The following is a 21,848-nucleotide window of genomic DNA, read 5'->3' as shown; positions in this document are numbered from 1 at the left end:
ATTACAAGCACAAAAAGACTTCCTTTCACTGGCAGATTTTTCTACTTATTTCAAGTGAAAATTTGTTTGAAACAAGTGAAAATGATCTAAAAACAAGTTAATTTTTAGGTGATGAGTCTTCATTTTCACACTAAACTTAAACACTAACACTTCCCCAGCCCCACACTGCAAAAACTCAAAATCTTACCAAGAATATTTGTCTTATTTCTAGTCAAAATGTCATTTCTAGTCAAAACTAATCTCATTATACCTAAAATAAGACTCCTCGCATAAAAAGTAGCTTGTTTTTAGACACTTTTTTCTTCTTTCAAGCTGATTTTCACTTGAGTGTAGAAAAATCTGATAATGGAGCAAGTTTTTCTTTCTTATTACAAGTGAAAGTTTGAAACAAGTGAAAATTATCTAAAAACAAGTAAATTTTTAGGTGATGAGTCTTATTTTAAGTGGAAAGAGATTAGTTTTGACTAGAAATGAGACATTTTGACAAGAAATAAGACAAATATTCTTGGAGAGATCATTTTTTTCACTCATTTTTGCAGTGCAGGTGAGATCCAGACTCGTCTTCACTCTCTCCGTTCTCTCTCCCGTGTTTCCTGCAGAACTGCATCGCCACCCACGAGTCCAACGGCATCGACATCATCATCGCTCTGATCCTGAACGACATCAACCCGCTGGGGAAGAAGCGGATGGACCTGGTGCTGGAGCTGAAGGTGAGTTGTCGGTTAAGGGGATAGTTCAACATTTTGTCAAATTTGTCAAATCACCATAATCCCTATAGTTTTAGGATTAGGATCATTACCTTTAAAGGGACAACGAGGAGTTTGTGTTTGGTTCATATTTTGAGTCTCATATTAATGTGGATCTACATTACCCACACTTGTTAATGGGTCAATTTTCGATAAATATATATTCAGCCATGTCTGAATGTAGTTAATTTTCCTCTAAAGAGGTAAATTCATGCAAAACCGCTGATGCACGTTGCCTTCAGGGACAGTTTTTCATCAACAGTCTCTGTATTTCCCTCTAAAACAACTCTGTCTGGTAACGTTGTGTTATTATCTCATAGCGTGGTGAATGTGCAGGTCACAACTTGTCCACCAGAGCGTTGTGGAGTTGTTGGATTGTGTATTTGATGAGTTTGATGAGGGAAACCAAGAAATCCCATAATGAGCCTCCGTAGCGTAGCTCTGAGCAGCTCACGGCTCTGCTCCGCCGTTCTAAAAACAGCTTGCACCGACAATTAAAGGTAACGAACCTACTGCTGTGACTATAGGGATTATTATGGCAATGGGCCAAATTGCCCAAAATGTTGAAATATCTCTTTAAAGGACTGTTTTTTTGTTGTTGTTTTTTTTAGTTTTCTATCCAAAAACCACAGTAGTTTCCTTTCGCAGCAGGATGAACATTCACCGACAGGCTACACGTTGTTATGAGAGCGGCACATTGAAACATCTGAGCTGAGCTTTTTTTGCTTTTGTGCGTCGCTGCCAAGACAAACAGCGTTTTCCTCGAGCGCCAGGGTTTCTGAAGTTCTTATCTTGGAGTTTTATTTCCTCTCTCTCTCTTTCTTCTTTCTTTCTTTCTGTCTTTCTTTTTTTCTTCTTCTTAAACTCTCAGAACAATGCATCCAAGCTGCTGCTCGCCATCATGGAGAGTCGCCATGACAGCGAGAACGCAGAGAGGATCCTGTACAACATGAGGCCGAAAGAACTGGTGAGGAAACCGTCATGATCAATCAATCAATCAATCAAATTTTATTTATATAGCACCTTTCAAAGCAAATAGATGCCGTTCAAAGTGCTTTACATTTTGACTGAACAATATATATATAGGAGGTAAAACAAAAAAAGCAAGGAGACTAATGCACGAAGATTAAAAACAACAAGAAAAAATAAAATATAGCAATAGAAATAAAATAACAACTTTTAACAATAATAACATTTTATAAAATAGAATAGAATAAAATGCAGGATAGAAATAGGAGAAAGATAACAATAAGAAAGAGTATAAAACTGTAAAATAGAATAAAATCACTGTGAGACTATAGCATAAAAGCCAGATTAAAAAGATGGATGTGCACCTTTTTTCTCGCCTCTTTTAAAACGTCGACAACAATACGACAGCTGCTGAGCGCGTGTGTGTCTGTGTGTGTGTGTGTGTGTGTGTGTGTGTGTAGGTGGAGGTGATAAAGAAGGCCTATCTGCAGGGAGAGGTGGAGTTTGAAGACACAAAGGAGGAGGAGGACAACGGGGAAGAGGAAGAACATGACGCCGCGTCGCCCAGAAACGTTGGACACAACATCTACATTCTAGCTCACCAGGTCTCAGCTGCACAACATGACACACACACACACACACACACATACACACACACACACACACACACACACACATGGGTTTATATAAGCATTGAAAAATAATCGGTGAATCATTCCAGTCAAGCAAGAGTGAGATGACACATGCATGTTCTGTTCTCCACGTGTTCCTCGCTGCTGCAGCTGGCGCGACACAACAAGGAGCTGTCCATGATGCTGAAGCCCGGCGTGGTCGGCGGCGAGGGAGACGAGGCCTTGGAGTTCTACGCCAAACACACGGCACAGATAGAGGTCGATGTTTAATATATGCACTTTTATTTATTTTATTTATTGGTTTATTTGGGTGGGACAATGCACATTAATGGACATATAAAAACTAGGGCCAGGACTCGATTAAAAAAATTAATCGAATTAATTAGAGGCTTTGTAATTAATTAATTGCATTTTAATCGCATATAAATATTTGACCTGAGAACAGTGAGAAGCATTTTTTTTCCACATGGATTTTAGTATACCATTGAATGACTGAATACATAAGCTTAAGCATTCAAGGTGGTACTTAACCAAGACCAACAGACTAGGGATGCAAATGATCGATCGATTAATTCATTAATGGATATTTGATACATACAGATTAAATGGTCTTTCCTTCCAATACACTATGATGATTACTGTAGTATTTAACTAGGCTACTTAAATCACAGTAGCATAAACTGATTTGTTGAACTCAGCCTGATGTAAACATTAATAAAACTCAGTAACCAATCACACAGCAGCTCCATGTTGTCCCTGTGTGATGTTCAGGGACAGGTCAGGACAGTCTGAAGACAGAGCTCTGAGGGTGAAGTCCTATCATAATGAGATGAGCTGCACCTGTGACAGTGACAGGTCATAGATATAGCGCTGCAGCTGAGCAATTAGCACTATATAGCGCATTTAGCGTGCGCCCGTGTCTGTGTATCTATGTGCAGGCAGAGATCAGAGATGGTGTTTTAAATAACCATGCTAGTGTTTCACCAGCTCTCATCTCTGCCAGTCAGCCTCTCAAACTGCCGCCTCTCTCGCGTGCGGGCGCACCGCACGTAGACACACGTGAGAAAAAAAAAAAAAAAAAATTAATAAGTGCGTTAATTTTTGTGTAATTAATTAATTGTAATTAACGCGTTAAAGTCCCGGCCCTAACATGTAAATGTGCTGGATTGTAGCAGCTAGTGCTAGTTTCCATCCGGAGTCCCAAAAAAACAGTACAGTGTCAACAACAACATAGTATTATAAAAAAACGTCAACAACACACAACTTTAACAAAATAAAACATTGACATTTTGACAACACTTCCATTGGTAGGGGGACCAAAAGAGTTTCTGAGAGATAAAGTGCAAAAGTGCAAAGGTGCCGGACCGGGCCACGACTGGAAGAGTTTGATTATTACTGTACATTTTGCACAGATAGTCAGAGTCACCGGAGAAAAATGTGTTTGTGTAATGTGTGTTCAGATTGTGCGTCAGGACCGTACGATGGAGGAGATCGTGTTCCCGGTGCCCAACATCTGCGAGTTTCTGACCACGGAGTCCAAACTGCGAGTTTACTACACGACGGAGCGAGACGAGCAGGGCAGCAAGATCAACGACTTCTTCCTGCGAGCCGAGGATCTGTTCAACGAGATGAACTGGCAGAAGAAGCTCAGAGGTCGGGGATCCAGACTCGAGATAACAGATCTAAATGTTTAGGGCATTTTAGACTAACACAAATGAATGTATTGAAAAACGAGTGTTTATTCTTTGTTTCCCTTTAACCCTCTGGGGTCTGTGATCACACCGGCGTGATCAGATCACATGACGTTTTCAGCGCGGCATATAAACAAAATTAGGTCAGCTGGAGCACTGCCATCAACTTCACACAGAAGTGCTGTTTTTGAAATTCTTTCCCAGTTTTTATTTGACTTTTGATAGGCCACGTAAAACTGGAGATATGATAGTTTTAATTAAAATGTTTATTCATTTCTTTCCATATATTTGGGAAAAAGTGGTCGAATCAGCTGCTGCATGATGAATATATCAGACATTTTAAAAAATTCGGATTTGATGATTTCTGTGAATTTGTGGGCCCAATGTGTTAATAAAGTTGGTTAAAGTCAAAAAGTAATTATCAGATCATATAGAAGAAGATGTGCTGAAAGAAAAGATACCAAGCATGGGCATGTTAAACATTTTTTATGTGGTATATAAAGGCAAAATTAAAAGTGTCCAAAAACGGCCAAAATGGGCTCAAAACCCCTAAGGGTTAAATGTTGGTCACATTTGACACAGACTCATCGAAAAGTGCATAAAGACACTGAAAAAAAGCTTCAACTTGACCGAAACTGAGGCAGCAGCAGCAGCAGCAGCAGCAGCAATACCTAACTCCACTTATGAAAATAAGAAACAAACATTTTGTTCATATCTAAACCCAGACTCACCTCAAAGAGCATTAAAGGGATAGTTCACCCAAAATTCAAATTGCACTCATTATCTAGGTCACCCTCATGTGGACTAAGGGCTGGGAGAAGTTTCAGAGTCCTCCGTGGCTTCTCTGAGTTACAGGGGGTCTCGGCGTAGCAGTGCATGTCCATATAACGGTTGTGAATGGATACCAACTGTCTTCATAATCCCCCTGTAACTCAGAGAAGCCACGGAGGACTCTGAAACTTCTCCCAGCCCTTAGTCCACATGAGGGGGAGGAGATAATGAGTGAAATTTGAATTTTGGGTGAACTATCCCTTTAAAAAAACAACAAAATAGTAGAGATGTTTTTTTTCCCCACCAATAAATCTAAGCACAACTTAAAAGTGCATAAACAGTCTTCAGATATTCCTGTACTGTAGGAATATCTGAATCAGGCTGCTTCAGGGGCCCATGTGGCCCTCATGTGGCCCTCATGTGGCCCCCGTGTTGCCCTCATGTGGCCCCCGTGTTGCCCTCATGTGGCCCTCATGTGGCCCTCATGTGGCCCCCGTGTTGCCCTCATGTGGCCCCCGTGTTGCCCCCATGTGGCCCTCATGCAGCCCCCGTGTTGCCCTCATGTGGCCCCCGTGTTGCCCCCATGTGGCCCTCATGCAGCCCCCGTGTTGCCCTCATGTGGCCCCGGTGTTGCCCCCATGTGACCCTCATGTGGCACCCGTGTTGCCCTCATGCAGCCCCCGTGTGGCCCTCATGTGGCCCCCATGTGGCCCCCATGTGGCCCTCGTGTGGCCCTCATGTGGCCCCCTGTGGCCCTCATGCAGCCCCCGTGTGGCCCTCATGCAGCCCCCGTGTGGCCCTCATGTGGCCCCCGTGTGGCCCTCATGCAGCCCCCGTGTGGCCCTCATGCAGCCCCCGTGTGGCCCTCATGTGGCCCTCATGCAGCCCCCGTGTGGCCCTCATGTGGCCCCCGTGTGGCCCTCATGTGGCCCCCAGGCTGCTGTCTGAATATCAGCCTGGTTTACACACTTGAATGAGTGAATGAATCTGCGCAGCAGCTGAGGCAGTTTCACACATCGACTCACATCGTTGTGTTTGGATTCACTCCTCCATGTGTCCGTCATGTTTCTGTGTCCATTCCCACTTTCCAAACACGCACACACACACACTAAGGTGAATTGGAAACTCCAACTGTGTGTTGTGTTGTGTGTGTCTGGCGACGTGCCCGGCCGGGGTTGTTCCTCGTCTCTCACTAGTCTGTTGCATGCTGGGATAGATCTAGACCTCCGTCCGTCCCCGGGAGCCTCAACAGGATGAGCGGCTATGCAAAATAAATGGAATCATGCGTATCCCCAACCTGACATCAACGGTGTCATCCTCTGTGTGTGTGTGTGTGTGTGTGTGTGTTTGTGTGTGCATGTTTCCACTGTCTAAAAGCAGACAGGGGCTTTCCACATCCTTTGAGCCGTGAAACATTTGTACAGTAACCGTATGAATCACAACTGAGAGCGCACTTTGCTCACGCACATTCAGGGCTTCATACCCACACAGAGTCATATTCTGTGTCTCAGTCAGACGAGGGGATGGACGGAGAAAAGTCCCTGCATTTGTTTTTCTTTTTCCTCTAAAAGCAGAGGACAGAAAGTCGTCTATTAGAAAAAAGTGAGGTTTCAAAATCAAAGGTCAAAGAAGTATTTTCTCTTTTTTTTTTCTTTTTTTTTTTTGCTTCATTTGGATCTTTTTAAAGTTCAGTTTCACTATCAACATGCAGTGTTATTTAACTTTTTATTTTTGTTTCTATATATATTAAGCTCATATTATTTTAAAAATAAAGTTATTCTCTTTATGACAAGTTAGAAAACGGATTACTTCCCTCTCTTTATTTTCATTTCACACATTGGGTGTGTGTTTTAATCATATAAGAGCCGAAACAAGAAGTAGGTGTTCAAATAGTTTATTTTACATAGATATTATTGCAAGTGCTTGCAACGTCCCAGCTCTGCCAGATCTGAAGATTTGTTTCCTTTTCTGTTTTTTATATGATTTTTAATTTAAAATATTTCAGCTTTTAGACACTGAGGGATTTTAGATCTTAAAGGGATAGTTCAACATTTTGGCAAATTGGCCCATTGCCATAATCCCTATAGTCATAGCAGTAGGTTCGTTACCTTTAATTGTCGGTGCAAGCTATTTTTAGAACGGCGGAGCAGAGCCGTGAGCTGCTCAGAGCTACGCTACGGAGGCTCATGGGATTTCTTGGTTTCCCTCATCAAACTCATCAAATACACAATCCAACAACTCCACAACGCTCTGGTGGACAAGTTGTGACCTGCACATTCATAACGCTATGAGATAATAACACAACGTTACCACACAGAGTTGTTTTAGAGGGAAATTCATGCAAAACTGCTGATGCACGTTGCCTTCAGGGACAGTTTTTCATCAAGCAGTCTCTGTATTTCCCTCTAAAACAACTCTGTCTGGGAACGTTGTGTTATTATCTCATAGCGTGGTGAATGTGCAGGTCACAACTTGTCCACCAGAGCATTGTGGAGTTGTTGGATTGTGTATTTGATGAGTTTGATGAGGGAAACCAAGAAATCCCATAATGAGCCTCCGTAGCGTAGCTCTGAGCAGCTCACGGCTCTGCTCCGCCGTTCTAAAAACAGCTTGCACCGACAATTACAGGTAACGAACCTACTGCTATGACTATAGGGATTAGTATGGCAATGGGCCAGTTTGCCAAAATGTTGAACTATCCCTTTAACCAATACATTTTTTTTTTCTTTTTTTTTTTTACTTTATTTCCACAGTCTCAGTCTTTCAATCATATAATATTGAGGATGAAATCTGAAAGCGGTGTCCCTGTGCCTCTTCCCTCCTGCAGCTCAGCCCGTTCTGTACTGGTGCTCCAGAAACATGTCGGTGTGGAGCAACGTGTCCTTCTACCTGGCCGTGCTCATGAACCTGCTGGTCTGCTTCTTCTACCCCCTGGAGGGCGTCCACGGAGGTTAGTCACCGGTCGCCTCCCCCTTTACTCACGTGAACGTCTCTAAATCGACCTCTGCAGCGACTCCTAGACCTCCTCCTCCTCCTCCTCCTCCTCCTCCTCTGCTCACGTTTTCGTTGCCTTCAGGAGAGAGTTTTTGAGCCATTAGTTGTAAATGTTCCTTTATCCCTACTTACTTCTACCTGGGGAAGTCAACACCTCTTTTTTTATTAGTAACTATTTTAATTACTACTCAATTTTAATTATCATACAAACTATTATGCACCTATATGCACCTTGATAATGCTTTATTTATATCCTCAAGTTCTGCTGTATGCCCTTCGTCTTTGCTGCTGTGTTTAACGTATGTGTGGTAACTTCCTACTGCGGTGGTTCGATTCCCGGCTCCTTTGAAGGGACCTTGGGGCAAGACCATGAACCCACACTTGCCCCCCAATATATGCGATTGTGTGTGTGAATGTGACACACAGTGTAAAACGCTTTGAGTTTCTAGTCCTAGAGACTAGAAAAGCTCTGTATAAGTGCAAGTACATTTTTATTATTATAATAATTTATCTTTACTTAACCAGGAAATTGACCACTTACCATCATGTATGTACAGTATGTACACGCCCAAGACAGATTTCCCCGAATGGGACAATAAAGTACATCTTATCTTACAGTATCTTATCTAATCTTTACATGAGAGATAAGACTGTATATTACTGTTATTCATCCCACACATGGAGAATATAGTTGTTACACTAGCGTACAAGGTAAAAAAAAAAAAAAAAAGTTGAAAATTTATGTTTAAAACAAAGAGAGAGAGAGAAATTCTGTACAGTTTATTTCTGATTGTTGTAAGGCAGAAAATAAACTATTGCACACTAGGATAGTGCATGGGAGTAAAGTTGTCCTATATCATTCTACTATAGGATCTAACACAGTAATTAGTGTGTAGTGTAGTTGGACTAATGAGCTGTCAGTCAGTCGCTCTTTAAAGCAGCATCACAGGTGTGTTTGTGTTTGTATGTGTGCACTGCTGTGTGTGTGTATGTGTGTATGTGTGTGTGTGTGTGTGTGTGTGTGTGTGTGTGTGTGTGTGTGTGTGTGTGTGTGTGTGTGTGTGTGTGTGTGTGTGTGTGTGTATGTGTAAGTGTGTGTGTGTTCAGACTCTAGCTCTAGAAAACAGGAAGAGCGAGGCCTTGTTGTTGACAAGTTTCTCTGCAGCAAACTGCATTTTACAACCTGCACTGACATGATGTGTGTGTGTCTGTGTGTTGAACAGGGAAAACATCTGAGGGTGTGGTTGTGTGTGTGTGTGTGTGGGGGGGGGGGGGGGGGGGGGGATCTCCTGCGCTGGTACCAAAACATTCCCAACCTCTTCTCAGCACCACGTTATAATCAGCTCATTTAACTTTTTGTTTTCTTTCACACTGTGACATAAGCACTAATCTGGAGAGGTATGTGTGTGTGTGCATACATGTGTGTGTGTGTGTGAGTCACAAGGTGCAGCCACCCACAGAGACACACTTTGAAGATCTGCAGGCTTTGGCGTTGACCCACTGATCTTTTTATCGCAGCAGCAGCAGCAGCTCTGATCACCTGATCAGGATTTAGATGCAGGACCTGAGAAACCTGTTGTTTTTTTATTTTGTTTTGTTTTGTTTCAGACACACCCTTACATGCACAGACACACACATACTTAACCTCTGATTTGCCTGTGAGCGCCATGGAGACACAAGAACACCAACGGGAGCAGCCTGTGCAAATTAAGTGCAATTTGATCTCAAGTGGGCCAGACTGGTAAAATAATAGCATAATATCCTATAAATAATAAGAACTCTAAACTTTTCTCTTTGTTTTAGTGCAAAGAAGCACCTTATTAAGATGTTTAACATTAAGGAACTATCCTATTACAAAACATATTATGACCAACCTGAAATTTCTTCAGAAAAATACATGCAATTTCAACAACATATAATGCCTCTTCTGTCTTCTATGTCATTTATTTTTTACATCTGGTAAATTCATCTCGCGGGCCGGATTGGACCCTCTGGCGGGCCGGTTTTGGCCCCCACGCCACATGTTTGACACACCTGTTTTAGACCTGAAATGTTAGGAAAACACAGCCCCGAGTTGAATTAGCCCCGAAATTGTCCTTTAAAGGGACAACGAGGAGTTTTGGAAAAGCGAAGTGTCTTCACACCACATTTATGAGCCTCCGCACCGTGAAATTCTTTGACCGGTGCAAGACAGACTCATGTTTTCATTCATCAAGAATTAAAGTCAGAGGTTGGAAGATGATCACATACCGTCGTAGTTCCCACCATAAACGGCGATTCGGCGGCGTTATTCTCATGACTCGCCACGAAACCTAAAGTAAAGAAACGCTGGTCAGCTCGCCCAGCATTTCCACCACCACTAATAATAACAAAATAACCATAGAGACAAAACCATATATTTATCTAAAATGGACCATTAACAAGTGGTAACGTAGATTCATCCACATTAACGTGAGACTTTTTTATAACCAAATAGAAACTCCTCGTTGTCCCTTTAAAGAACTATCCTATTACAAAACATGTTATGACCAACCTGAAATTTCTTGAGAAAAATACATGCAATTTCAACAACATAATGCCTCTTCTGTCTTATACTGTATGTCATTTTTTACATCTGGTAAATTCATCCCGCGGGCCGGATTGGACCCTCTGGCGGGCCGGTTTTGGCCCCCACGCCACATGTTTGACACACCTGTTTTAGACCTAAATTGTTAGGAAAACACAGCCCCCGAGTTGAATTTGCCCCGAAATTCTGATCATTTTCTGAACTTTGGTGATAAAAACTGAACTTCCGCTTCGTATCTGTGGCTGTTTATCGAATATGGTGAGAATAAATCCTGAGAGCAGAGAGTTTAGTGAAGGGACTGAATGTTCCAGTTTCCTCTGGAGGCCGGTCGGTGTGAGACTTCATCATCACGTGAGCAGCAGCAGCAGCAGCAGCAGCAGCAGCAGCAGCAGTAACATACCTCTGTCCTGCTTAAACAGGCACTTTTATGGCTCTGGGCCCCTGCCTTCACTCTGTTACTCACACTCGCACACTTACACACACTTACACACACTTACACACTGCTGCTGCTGCTGCTGCTGCTGCTGCTGCTGCTGCTGCTGCTGCTCTCTTGCTGCCGCTGTCCTCCCTTCTTTGCTTGGGGCTTTTGAATGAGGGTTATAAGAGCAGGAGATCTGGGTCAGTGTGTTCTGTCTGCATGCATGACTGACTGACTGCTTGTGATGAATAACTCTGCTTAAACACCACACATTCATACCACATGCTTCCACGCACACGCTGCACACACACACACAGACACACACACTGTTGATGTTATATTGTGTTTGCACACAATCATCTGCCTGGATATCAGACTGCAGTCTCAGGGAGGCACTGAGTTTTTTTTTTAAGGGTGGGGGGAGGACGTGAGCACAGTTCGCTGTCTCTCTCTCTTTGAGTCTGCCACATCACCGGAGCTACGTGTGTATGTGTGTGCGTGTGTGTATCTGTGTGTGTGTCCGTGTGTGTGTGTGCGTGTGCGTGCTGCTCGTTCCTCATGAATCTTTCAGCCGAGGTATTTTTAGAGACGGCTGTTATGTAAGTGGCACCTGTCATGTGATCTCCACAGGGACTGGGAGGGAGAGGAGGAGGGAGGGAGGGAGAGAGGGAGGGAAAACTAGAGGAAGGGAAGGAGACATGGAGAGAGAGGCAAAGGTGGGAAGGGAAGTGAAGGAGGTGTAGGAGGCAGGAAAGGGAATGAGAGAAGGAAGCTTCCTTAATCCTCACAGCTATGCCCCATTTTCCTTTTTCTTTCTCTTTCACCCGATCGGTTTTTCTCATGATCAACACCTTCATCAGCCTTTCTGGATGTTCTCTGACACACACACAAAAACAACAACAGTGGTCTTGGTCTTTTTTTTTCTTTCTTTCTTTCTTTTTCTTTTTTGAGGAGAGGAGTGAGTTACACAATCAGCAGCAGGTTTTGGGTGTGGCCTTGTTTTTTAGCCCGGTCAAGGGTTTTAGCCTGAGTGACACATTGCCACATGAAACCCATGACTAGGATGCTAATCCTGGATTTGCCCCGGGATCAAGAGAAGCATCAGGTACTAGGCTCTCACTTAAGCTGAGTGCATGCACACACACACACTCACACACTCCCAACAAAAAAAAAGTATGTCATATACTTCTGAGTGTTATGCAACCGCCCCTCTCTGTGAGTTCAAAGTCTCAGTAATGAAGGCTGGAGGCCACAAGTCAGTGAGAGGCTGTTGATGCTTAAAGCTGCAAACTGCAGCGTCATGCTCAGCACAACGTCTTCATACCCCGATAAATAAATATGACACATGCACCGTGTGGTTGAGCTGGTTTCATGTACAGAGGCATCATGCAAAAGTTTATCCACAGTTCATCCAGTGGAAGATGAAACGATCTATGATCTATGACATAAAGTTACAGATGACACATTCACTTTACATTTTAAAGGGATAGTAGCATTTTTTTTAAAGTGGGGTTGTATGATCTACAAATAGCCCCTAAGTACTTTAATTGCAGTAGAAGACTCTCTACACTCCTCCCGTTAGCAACGCCAGCCCATAATAGCCCTGCCCAGAGATTTACAACATACATTCACCTTCAAAGGGCAGGGAAAACACAGTTTTTATTTGGACCTAACCAACTCACATATCCCTCCGCCCAGGGTTAGCGCCCCCCGATCAGCAGTTGGTTCGGTCCAAATAAAAACTGGAAAAAATTATATTATAGCGAACAATGGAACTGTGTATTTTTTTTCAGGTAAAACCTCTTTTAGGCTGTGAAAATAGGCCGTTTCTTTGGGTCCATTCACAACAATGTATGTTGTAAATCTCTGGGCAGGGCTATTATGGGCTGGCGTTGCTAACGGGAGGAGTGCAGAGAGTCTTCTACTGCAATTAAAGTACTTAGGGGCTATTTGTAGATCATACAACCCCACTTAAAAAAAAAATGCTACTATCCCTTTAAACTATATATATATTATTTATTTTCATATTTTCCATGTTCAAAATGACCAAAAAGTAAAAGGGCCTTTAACATATTTAGTAGCTACGGAGCGCGTTTGTGTCGCGGTGCAGCAGAGATGAGAGCTGGGACACCGGGGCAGCGACCGAGTAACTACACTGATGTTGCCAGGTTGGTTTTCAGCCGTGAGACGCCAGGTGGAAGACAGAGAGCCTCCGTTCTCACTGTAACAAGTCATAAGTCATGTAGTTAACTATCACAATTTGGAGCTTTTTAATTAAGGCAAAACGGGAGTAATCCTGCTTAGTTCCTCTTTAAACTGAAAATCTTCAGATTCCTTCTTTTAGACCTAAAATGTTAGGAACATACAGCCCCGAGGTGAATTTGCCCGGAATTGTCCTTTAAATTCCAACAGGCCGCTCCCCGTTGGTGTTGTTGTTGTTGTTGTGTCATCATGGTCTTGATGGTTCTCACAGGCAAATCAGAGGTTAAAGGGATAGTTCACCCAAAATTCAAATTTCACTCATTATCTCCTCCCCCTCATGTGGACTAAGGGCTGGGAGAAGTTTCAGAGTCCTCCGTGGCTTCTCTGAGTTACAGGGGGTCTCGGCGTAGCAGTGCATGTCCATATGACGGTTGCAAATGGATATCAACTGTCTTCGTAACAAAAAGACACACCAAAAAACATCCAAATACCTCCATGCTGCTCGTATGTAATGTCCGTCTTGTATTGAAGCCCCGACATGAGAAATTGTTCCGCCGATTTGCACCGACGCAGGAAGAGCAGTGAACTGAGACACTGGGAGCTTCCGCTACAAAACAAGCTTAAAATATAGACTTATTTAATTTTTTTCGGAACAATTTCTCATGTCGGGGCTTCAATACAAGAGGGACATTACATACGAGCAGCATGGAGGTATTTGGATGTTTTTTGGTGTGTCTTTTTGTTACGAAGACAGTTGGTATCCATTTGCAACCGTTATATGGACAAATACTGCTGCACGGACCCCCCCCTAACTCAGATAAGCCACGGAGGACTCTGAAACTTCTCACAGCTCTTAGTCGACATGAGGGTGAGTAGATAATAAGTGAAATTTGAATTTTGGGTGAACTATCCCTTTAAGGTATCAGAGGAATCCTGCTTACCGTAGTTCTTCTTTAATTGCCCAAACTTTTGCATGACACTGTAAAACCTTGGCTCTGTGTTAATGCATTAATCCTGCACAGAACAGTATTAACTGTATCTCCCTCTTTCTGTGTGTGTGTGTGTGTGTGTGTGTGTGTGTGTGTGTGTGTGTGTGTGTGTGTGTGTGTGTGTGTGTGTGTGTGTGTGTGTGTGTGTGTGTGTGTGTGTGTGTGTGTGTGTGTGTGTGTGTGTGTGTGTGTGTGTGTGTGTGTTTGTTGTTGTGTATCCGTCACCTGCAGGCATGCTGGACCCCCACTTGTCTGCGCTGCTGTGGATGGGCGTCCTGGCAACGCTGGCCATCGTGGTCATCATGCCTCAGCCAATGGGCATCCGCGCCCTCGTCATCGTCACCATCCTCCGTCTCATCTTCTCCGTCGGCCTGGAGCCAACGCTCTTCCTGCTGGGCGCCTTCAACGTGAGTCACTTAGCAGTTAGCTTTGTTTTGTTTTGTTTTTATAAATGACCCATGAGTCAATCAATCAATCACATTTTATTTATATAGCACCTTTCAAAGCAAATGAATGCCGTTCAAAGTGCTTTACATTTTGATTGAAAAAGTATATGAAGTGAAACAAGAAGATTAACATGGAGACTAATGCACAAAGATTAAAAACAACAATAATATATACAGTAGCAATAGTAAAATATAAAATAAAATAAAATAAAAACACAATAAAATATGATAAAATATTTAAAAACAACAACAACAAAAAAGCAATAAAATTTAATAAAATATAATAAAATGCAAGATAGAAAATATAGGACACAATGTAAAAAACACTCAAAAGAAAGATAACACTAAGAGAGAAGAAAGTAATAAGATAGAAGACTGTAAAAATTGTAAAATGGAATAAAATAACTATATGTATGTGAGACCAGGGCCGTTGTATAGGGGAGAAAGGTGATGATAATTCTAGGGGCCCAGTGCCCAGTGGGGCCCACAAAAAACCCCAGTAGTCTAATCTTTGTATGACTGATTTATTCTGCATAAGACCCTGACTAATACTCATAGTAATGCTGCATTAGCATCAAAACAAAGTAGGCTAAATAAGAAATGATAATACATACGTAGTCTATGAAAAAGAGTGATAAAGTCAGGGGGCAGGGGCCCACTTTAGTATAATTTCAGGGGGCCCAGGATTCCTAGCAACGGCCCTGTATGAGACGATAACATAAAAGCCAGATTAAAGAGATGGGTTTTTAGTGTTTGATCGATCCAGAGAAATGAAACAACAGAAACTCTCGTTCTCTGGTGCAAACTTGTCAAAATGTGAGTAAATAGTTATTTTTTATTGGAGTTCTGTTGTCTGTTCTGTTTGTCAAACAGTTTTTGCCTCTGTTTTTCTTTTTTTTTTATGACATTTCATGGTGTAAAACAATAAATCTGCAGATGGATTTGACATTTGCATTTTGAATTATAGCATCCAGATCTGAGAGAAAGAGATAAAACTCAGCAGCAAAGTGTTACATCATGTTTTGGGTGAAGTCAGATGGATGAATTTTTCAAAGTCGTCTGTCCGGCTGGATCCAATTAAAGGACAATACCGGACAAATTCAACTGCTGTATTTTCCTAACATTTTAGGTCTAAAAGAAGGAATCTGAAGATTTTCAGCTTAATTGCTCCTGTTTTGCTGTAGTTTATTTACTTCAACAAGCCGACATGTTTGTAAAACTAGATCTAATTCAAAGTCTGGCAGAGTCGAGACCCAAGTTGACGCTCGGTGTGTTCAGGTGCAGTGGGAAGCTCCCGTTTGTGTCATAAACACAGGAATATCAACTCTTGACTTGCTTGAAGTAAATAAACTTCTGGGTGCATGTTTGAGTCGCCATCTGACGCTGTCTGTGGCTTTGAGGGATGGAAACAGCCTATGCAGCAGAACTTCATTCATTGCTGCCGTGACGATGTGGGGACAGACACAACTACCACAAAACAGGAGCAATTAAACTGAACATCTTCAGATTCCTTCTTTTAGACCTAAAATGTTAGGAAAATACAGCCCCGAGTTGATTTTGCCCGGAATTGTCCTTTAATTGGATCCAGCCGGACTGACGACTTTGAAAAATTCGTCCATGTTTATTTTTGTCTTGGAGATTTCTGGCTTCACCCAAAACATGACGTAACACTTTGCTGCTGAGTTTTATCTCTTTCTCGCAGTTCTGGATGTTTTAATTCAAAATGCAAATGTCAAATCCATGAAAATCCAATGAATTTGCCCGGAATTGTCCTTTAACACCATACAGTTTATTCATTTGTTTATTTATATATATATCTGTCATGCGAGGGAACCAAAACCCCTTCGAAGTTTTCTTTTCTACGACTGTGTGCGTGTATGTGTGTGTGTGTGTGTGTGTGTGTGTGTGTGTGTGTGTGTGTGTGTGTGTGTGTGTGTGTGTGTGTGTGTGTGTGTGTGTGTGTGTGTGTGTGTGTGTGTGTGTGCGTGTGTGTGTGGTTTATTAGTGATTTTCCCCAGAGACCGGCTGAAACCGGTGGTTTATGGTTCGCACGCTTTGCCGTGTGCACTTTCACATTCTGAGAAATCTCCACCATGTTGGTTCCAGTTCTTCTTTCAACTCTCACTCACACACACTCACACACACACACACACACACACACTCATGCCCACTTGGCAAACCAGTGCCCCCCCCCCATACCCACCACACACACACACACACACACACACCCTCCCTCCCTACCCTCCCTACTCTCCCTGCTGCTGCTGCCAGCTCCCGGCTGTGTTATGGGGTGTGAAGTGCGTCACTGGACCCTAGAGAGTATGACACTAGATGTGCTCTTAAACACACACATATATACACACATATACACACATATACACACACATATGCACCAGATAAAGTCTTGCACACACACGTCTCTTTCTTTCTCTCTCGGCGCAGTTTCCACCTTCACATGTCGACCAAGAACCCGGTTACTGAGGGGAAACCAGGTTAAGGCAGGAAATCAGAGAACACGTTACCATGGACCGCGGTAACCGGGATACCTCAAAATCTAGTTTACACGCAGCTGGCCAGAGGTCACGCAATGTATGTGTGTCATTTAGAAACCGTGCGTGTTCATAAGGCTGACACAGTTAATTGAGAGCCAACAAATTGCGGTTGAAGATTTAATTGTCTTTTTTTTTTGATAATTTTATCTCACTATTATTATAGTATAAGCCTGAATGTAGTTTAATAATACACATACACCAGAAGAATAAGAAGAAACTTTGTAACTAAATCCATGATGCTAATGTCAATAGATGCTAATCGAAATGCGGTCGTTCAATATTAGAAATAAACCGTTTGTGGCTCCACTCATGTGTCATTACACCATAGAATAAAGGGGCGCATCATACAGATGAAGTGCTATGTCATCTCTTCTGGGATTGTCCCTTCAGTCAAACCTTCTGGTGCGACCTCAACCTTTTTTTTGAATAGAAAATTAGATACCCCTTTTAAAATCAAAATTAAATTTATTTTATTTGGTCTTTTTGATAAGAAAATACCCACAAAGAAATTATTTATTATCAACCTTTTTATTCTATTAGCAAAATTCCATATACTGTACATACCAGCAAATTTACAAAACAAAAACCCAACTTTTTTATCTTCATCTCTTACTGTAAATCATATCTGGACACACTTTAAAAACTTTAGCCTTATGTAATGAATTTGATTTATTTTAATTAATTTATTTTCTCTCTGTTGCTCTCTTTATTTGATTCATGCACTATTGTCATTATTATGGGTTTTTTTTTCTTTTGTTTTGTTATTTTCCCAAACTGCATTACCTCGAGCATTCTGTGTTGGTATTGACAGTTGCCTTGTACACTACTTTGTGTAAATAAAGTTTATTAAAAAAAAAGAATAAAGGGGCGCAGCGTTATGATGTCATTAAAAGAGGACCAGGAAGCTGAAACAGTGGAAAATGGCGAGGAAACAGTGATGACATCTAACCTTTCTGTTATTTCATCCAACTGAAACCATTTGAACCAGTATGCTACAGTAGATAATCGTGGAGATTATGTGCAGAGTAATTGTGACAGTGTAAACTTTTCTAATTAAAGTATAAAAAACTGGTCTTTTTAAAAAAGTTTTTAGTTTTTTTTTCTGTCGGTCTCATTCTTAGTCAGACTTTAATATTTTGTCTTCAAAGCCTGAACTGCAGCTGACCTCTGGTTTCATGCCTCCCTGCCGCTGCTGACACACTGATGCTTTTCCTGTCTGATTTCTTCAGATATTACACACACACACACACACACACACACACACACACACACACACACACACACACACACACACACATCTGAAACTCCATCTGGTGTATTCATGACCAGAGAAGTCAGGTTTCTAACCAGGTTTCTGTTAATCCCTCTATCTGATGTTAAAGGACAATTCCGGTGTAAATTCAACTGGGGGCTGTATGTTCCTAACATTTTAGGTCTAAAAGAAGAAATCTGAAGATGTTCATTTTAATTGCTCCTGTTTTGCGGTAGTTGTGTCTGTCCCCGCATCGCCACGGCAGCAATGATGAATGGGAACGGATGCAAGTTCTGCTGCTTAGGCTGTTTCCATCCCTCAAAGCCACAGACAGCGTCAGATGGCGACTCAAACATGCACCCAGAAGTTTATCTACTTCAAGCAAGTCAAGAGTTGATATTCCTGTGTTTATGACACAAACGGGAGCTTCCCACTGCACCTGAACACACCGAGCGTCAACTTGGGTCTCGACTCCGCCAGACTTTGAATTAGATCTAGTTTTACAAACATGTCGGCTTGCTGGAAGTAAATAAACTACCGCAAAACAGGAGCAACTAAACTGAACATCTTCAGATTCCTTCTTTTAGACCTAAAATGTTAGGAACATACACCCCCAAGTTGAATTTGCACGGAATTGTCCTTTAATGGAGTGATGTTTCTGCAGAAAACCAGGTTACTGAGGAGTGTCATTGTGTGTTTTGTGTGTCAGTGAACTCATTTCTTCTCCACCACATCCAGTTCCACCAGGTTTCTGTCAACACATAACATTAATTACAGTGATTAATGTCTGACTGTCCTGCTCTGCTCTAATTATTATTAATTATTATTAATTATTCCATCTATCTTTCTATCTTTCTATCTGTTCCAGGTTTGTAATAAAATCATCTTCCTGATAAGTTTCGTGGGAAACCGAGGGACCTTCACGCGCGGCTACAAGGCCATGGTGATGGACTTTGAGTTCCTCTACCACCTCCTCTACCTCATCATCTGCTCTCTGGGGGTGTTCGTCCACGTCTTCTTCTACAGTCTGTTGGTGAGACATGCACACACACACACACACACACACACACACACACACACACACACACACGGACATGACACCTTTGCACTGGCAGCTGCTGCGCTATACGAAGGCAGCAGGATTTGAGTAAAACCACATGCAAAATACTTCTGGCTTGTTCTGAATGGAGCCTTGGCTTTCCATCGTGGTGCATTCAAGGACATGTTGCCTTATTTGGTGTTTATTTGCTGTGGTTGTTGTTGTTGTTGTTGCTGATGTGTTTAGTGCTGTGCCGTCTGCCGGGGCCTCAGGTCTGCTTCTTTTTTATAACCTGTCAGACTCACGCTGCCAATATTTGGGGATGTTTTCCATTCACACAGACACAAGCAGCTCCTCTGCAAAACATATTTTTTATTTATAAGCTCATAAAAAACAAGATACTGAAAAAATACAGCTCATAATTTACAGCATGGCAGAGTAGAGCCAAAATAAATGTTCTTTGTTTTTACCTTTCTTATGTCATTTTGCAGCGTCTTTAAAGGGATAGTTCAACATTTTGGAAAATTGGCCCATTGCCATAATCCCTATAGTCATAGTAGTAGGTTTGTTACCTTTAATTGTCGGTGCAAGCTGTTTTTAGAACGGCGGAGCAGAGCCGTGAGCTGCTCAGAGCTACGCTACGGAGGCTCATGGGATTTCTTGGTTTCCCTCATCAAACTTATCAAATACACAATCCAACAACTCCACAACGCTCTGGTGGACAAGTTGTGACCTGCACATTCACCACGCTATGAGATAATAACACAACGTTACCACACAGAGTTGTTTTAGAGGGAAATTCATGCAAAACCACTGATGCACGTTGCCTTCAGGGACAGTTTTTCATCACCAGTCTCTGTATTTACCTCTAAAACAACTCTGTGTGGTAACGTTGTGTTATTATCTCATAGTGTGGTGAATGTGCAGGTCACAACTTGTCCACCAGAGCGTTGTGGAGTTGTTGGATTGTGTATTTGATGAGTTTGATGAGGGAAACCAAGAAATCCCATAATGAGCCTCCGTAGCGTAGCTCTGAGCAGCTCACGGCTCTGCTCCGCCGTTCTAAAAATAGCTTGCACCGACAATTAAAGGTAACGAACCTACTGCTAAAACTATAGGGATTATGGCAATGGGAGCACTTTGCCAGAAATGTTGAACTATCCCTTTAATCGTGCATCTTTGTTGTAATCTTTGTGTGTTTTCTGCAGCTGTTCGACCTGGTCTACAGAGAAGAGACTTTGCTGAACGTCATCAAGAGCGTGACGCGTAACGGCCGCTCCATCGTGCTGACGGCCGTGCTGGCGCTCATCCTGGTCTACCTGTTCTCCATCGTCGGCTACATCTTCTTCAAAGACGACTTCATCCTGGAGGTGGATCGCATCCCCAACACGACCACGAGTGAGGAAGACAGTTTCAAGTTCACAGTTTTTTTATTTTATTTGTTTAGCACACAAACATCATGGTGAACTGAACTGTCGTTTCTAGAAAGCGGAGCCAGTCTGGCCGGAGAGTTTCTGTCCGAAGGAATGTGTCGAGGAGGGTTGGATGAGAACTGCACCACAGTGGCCCAACAGGAAGGTAATGTGAACCACAACACCTCAATTAATCTATTAATCTCTAGTATATATATGTGAATGGACGTATACTGTGGTTTATATCAGTTAGAAGTCAGAACTAGACTGTAGATGTTTTCTTCAGTGGAGCCGACACACAGCAGCAAAGTAAATTTATCTATCACACTGAAATAAGAGAAGTATAAATAACAGAAGTAAAAGCAGAATATGGAAAAAAGTTTTAGATTATAAAACAGATCATATCTGATCAAAGTGAAAGTTTAATGATGGACAGATTTATTGAGGCTAAGGTTCGACTTCAGCTTCCTGGAGAAGTTGTTTCATGTAGTAAATGGTGTTTGGTGATGCGTTTGTGGGCCTTGGTTCTGTGAAATCCAGACAGTGAACACGTCAGAAACCTAGGTGTGACAAAAATTTCAAAAACTGCCTTTTTATCATTTATGGAACATTTCTAAAGTTAGATCACTTTTTCTCTGTATCAGACGCTCCTAAAAATTGGTTCACGCATTCATTTCTAGCCGTTTAGATTACTGCAACAATGCTCTTTTCTCCGGGTTAACAAATCAATCACTCAACAAACTTCAACTCATTCAAAATGCTGCAGCCAGAATTCTAACAAATACAAATGTAGGTGCGAACACATAACTCCAGTTTTAAAGACAGTCTCTCCGTTGGCTCCCAGTTAAATACAGAATTGAGAATAGCTGGCTCTCGGTTGCCGCGAATGCTAATTTCTGTTAGCCCGTCTATGGGGTTTTACATTATACGTTAGCATTAAGCTAGCTGATTTTATGTTTAGTTGTGATACTGGCTGTGTGTTTTCAAAATTTGATGCTTAAATATATATATTCCCGCTTGATATATTGCTTTAGTACTCCTCTTTTTATTTTATGTATGCCATTTTTTACTGTAGGGCAGGTAATCTTCAATTTGGAGTGACAAATAAAACCTTGAAGCAAGAAGATTTTGCCTTTTGTTTGAGAACTGACATTGATGTACATACAGTA

The 21,848-nt window shown here is 42.0% G+C and overlaps 1 protein-coding gene across 3 annotated transcripts in view; it reads left to right on the top strand.

Annotated features, from left to right (window-relative positions):
* LOC310986440 (inositol 1,4,5-trisphosphate-gated calcium channel ITPR1) overlaps positions 1-21,848 on the top strand; it is a 152,207-nt gene that overhangs the window by 114,142 nt on the left and 16,217 nt on the right. For all 3 annotated transcript variants that reach the window (XM_083972345.1, XM_083972344.1, XM_083972346.1), the window contains 10 exons: positions 600-710; positions 1,618-1,713; positions 2,177-2,320; positions 2,498-2,605; positions 3,808-4,000; positions 7,637-7,759; positions 14,210-14,385; positions 19,097-19,261; positions 20,476-20,665; positions 20,753-20,845. In XM_083972345.1, the coding sequence (XP_083828471.1) occupies positions 600-710; positions 1,618-1,713; positions 2,177-2,320; positions 2,498-2,605; positions 3,808-4,000; positions 7,637-7,759; positions 14,210-14,385; positions 19,097-19,261; positions 20,476-20,665; positions 20,753-20,845 (1,399 nt within the window). The remainder of the gene's footprint in view (positions 1-599; positions 711-1,617; positions 1,714-2,176; positions 2,321-2,497; positions 2,606-3,807; positions 4,001-7,636; positions 7,760-14,209; positions 14,386-19,096; positions 19,262-20,475; positions 20,666-20,752; positions 20,846-21,848) is intronic.

This window comes from Trachurus trachurus (assembly GCF_905171665.1).
Source record: "Trachurus trachurus genome assembly, chromosome: 5".
In the NCBI taxonomy this organism is placed as follows: Eukaryota; Metazoa; Chordata; class Actinopteri; order Carangiformes; family Carangidae; genus Trachurus; species Trachurus trachurus.
Note: the sequence above shows the minus strand (reverse complement) of the source record. Positions and strands in the feature narration are given on the sequence as shown.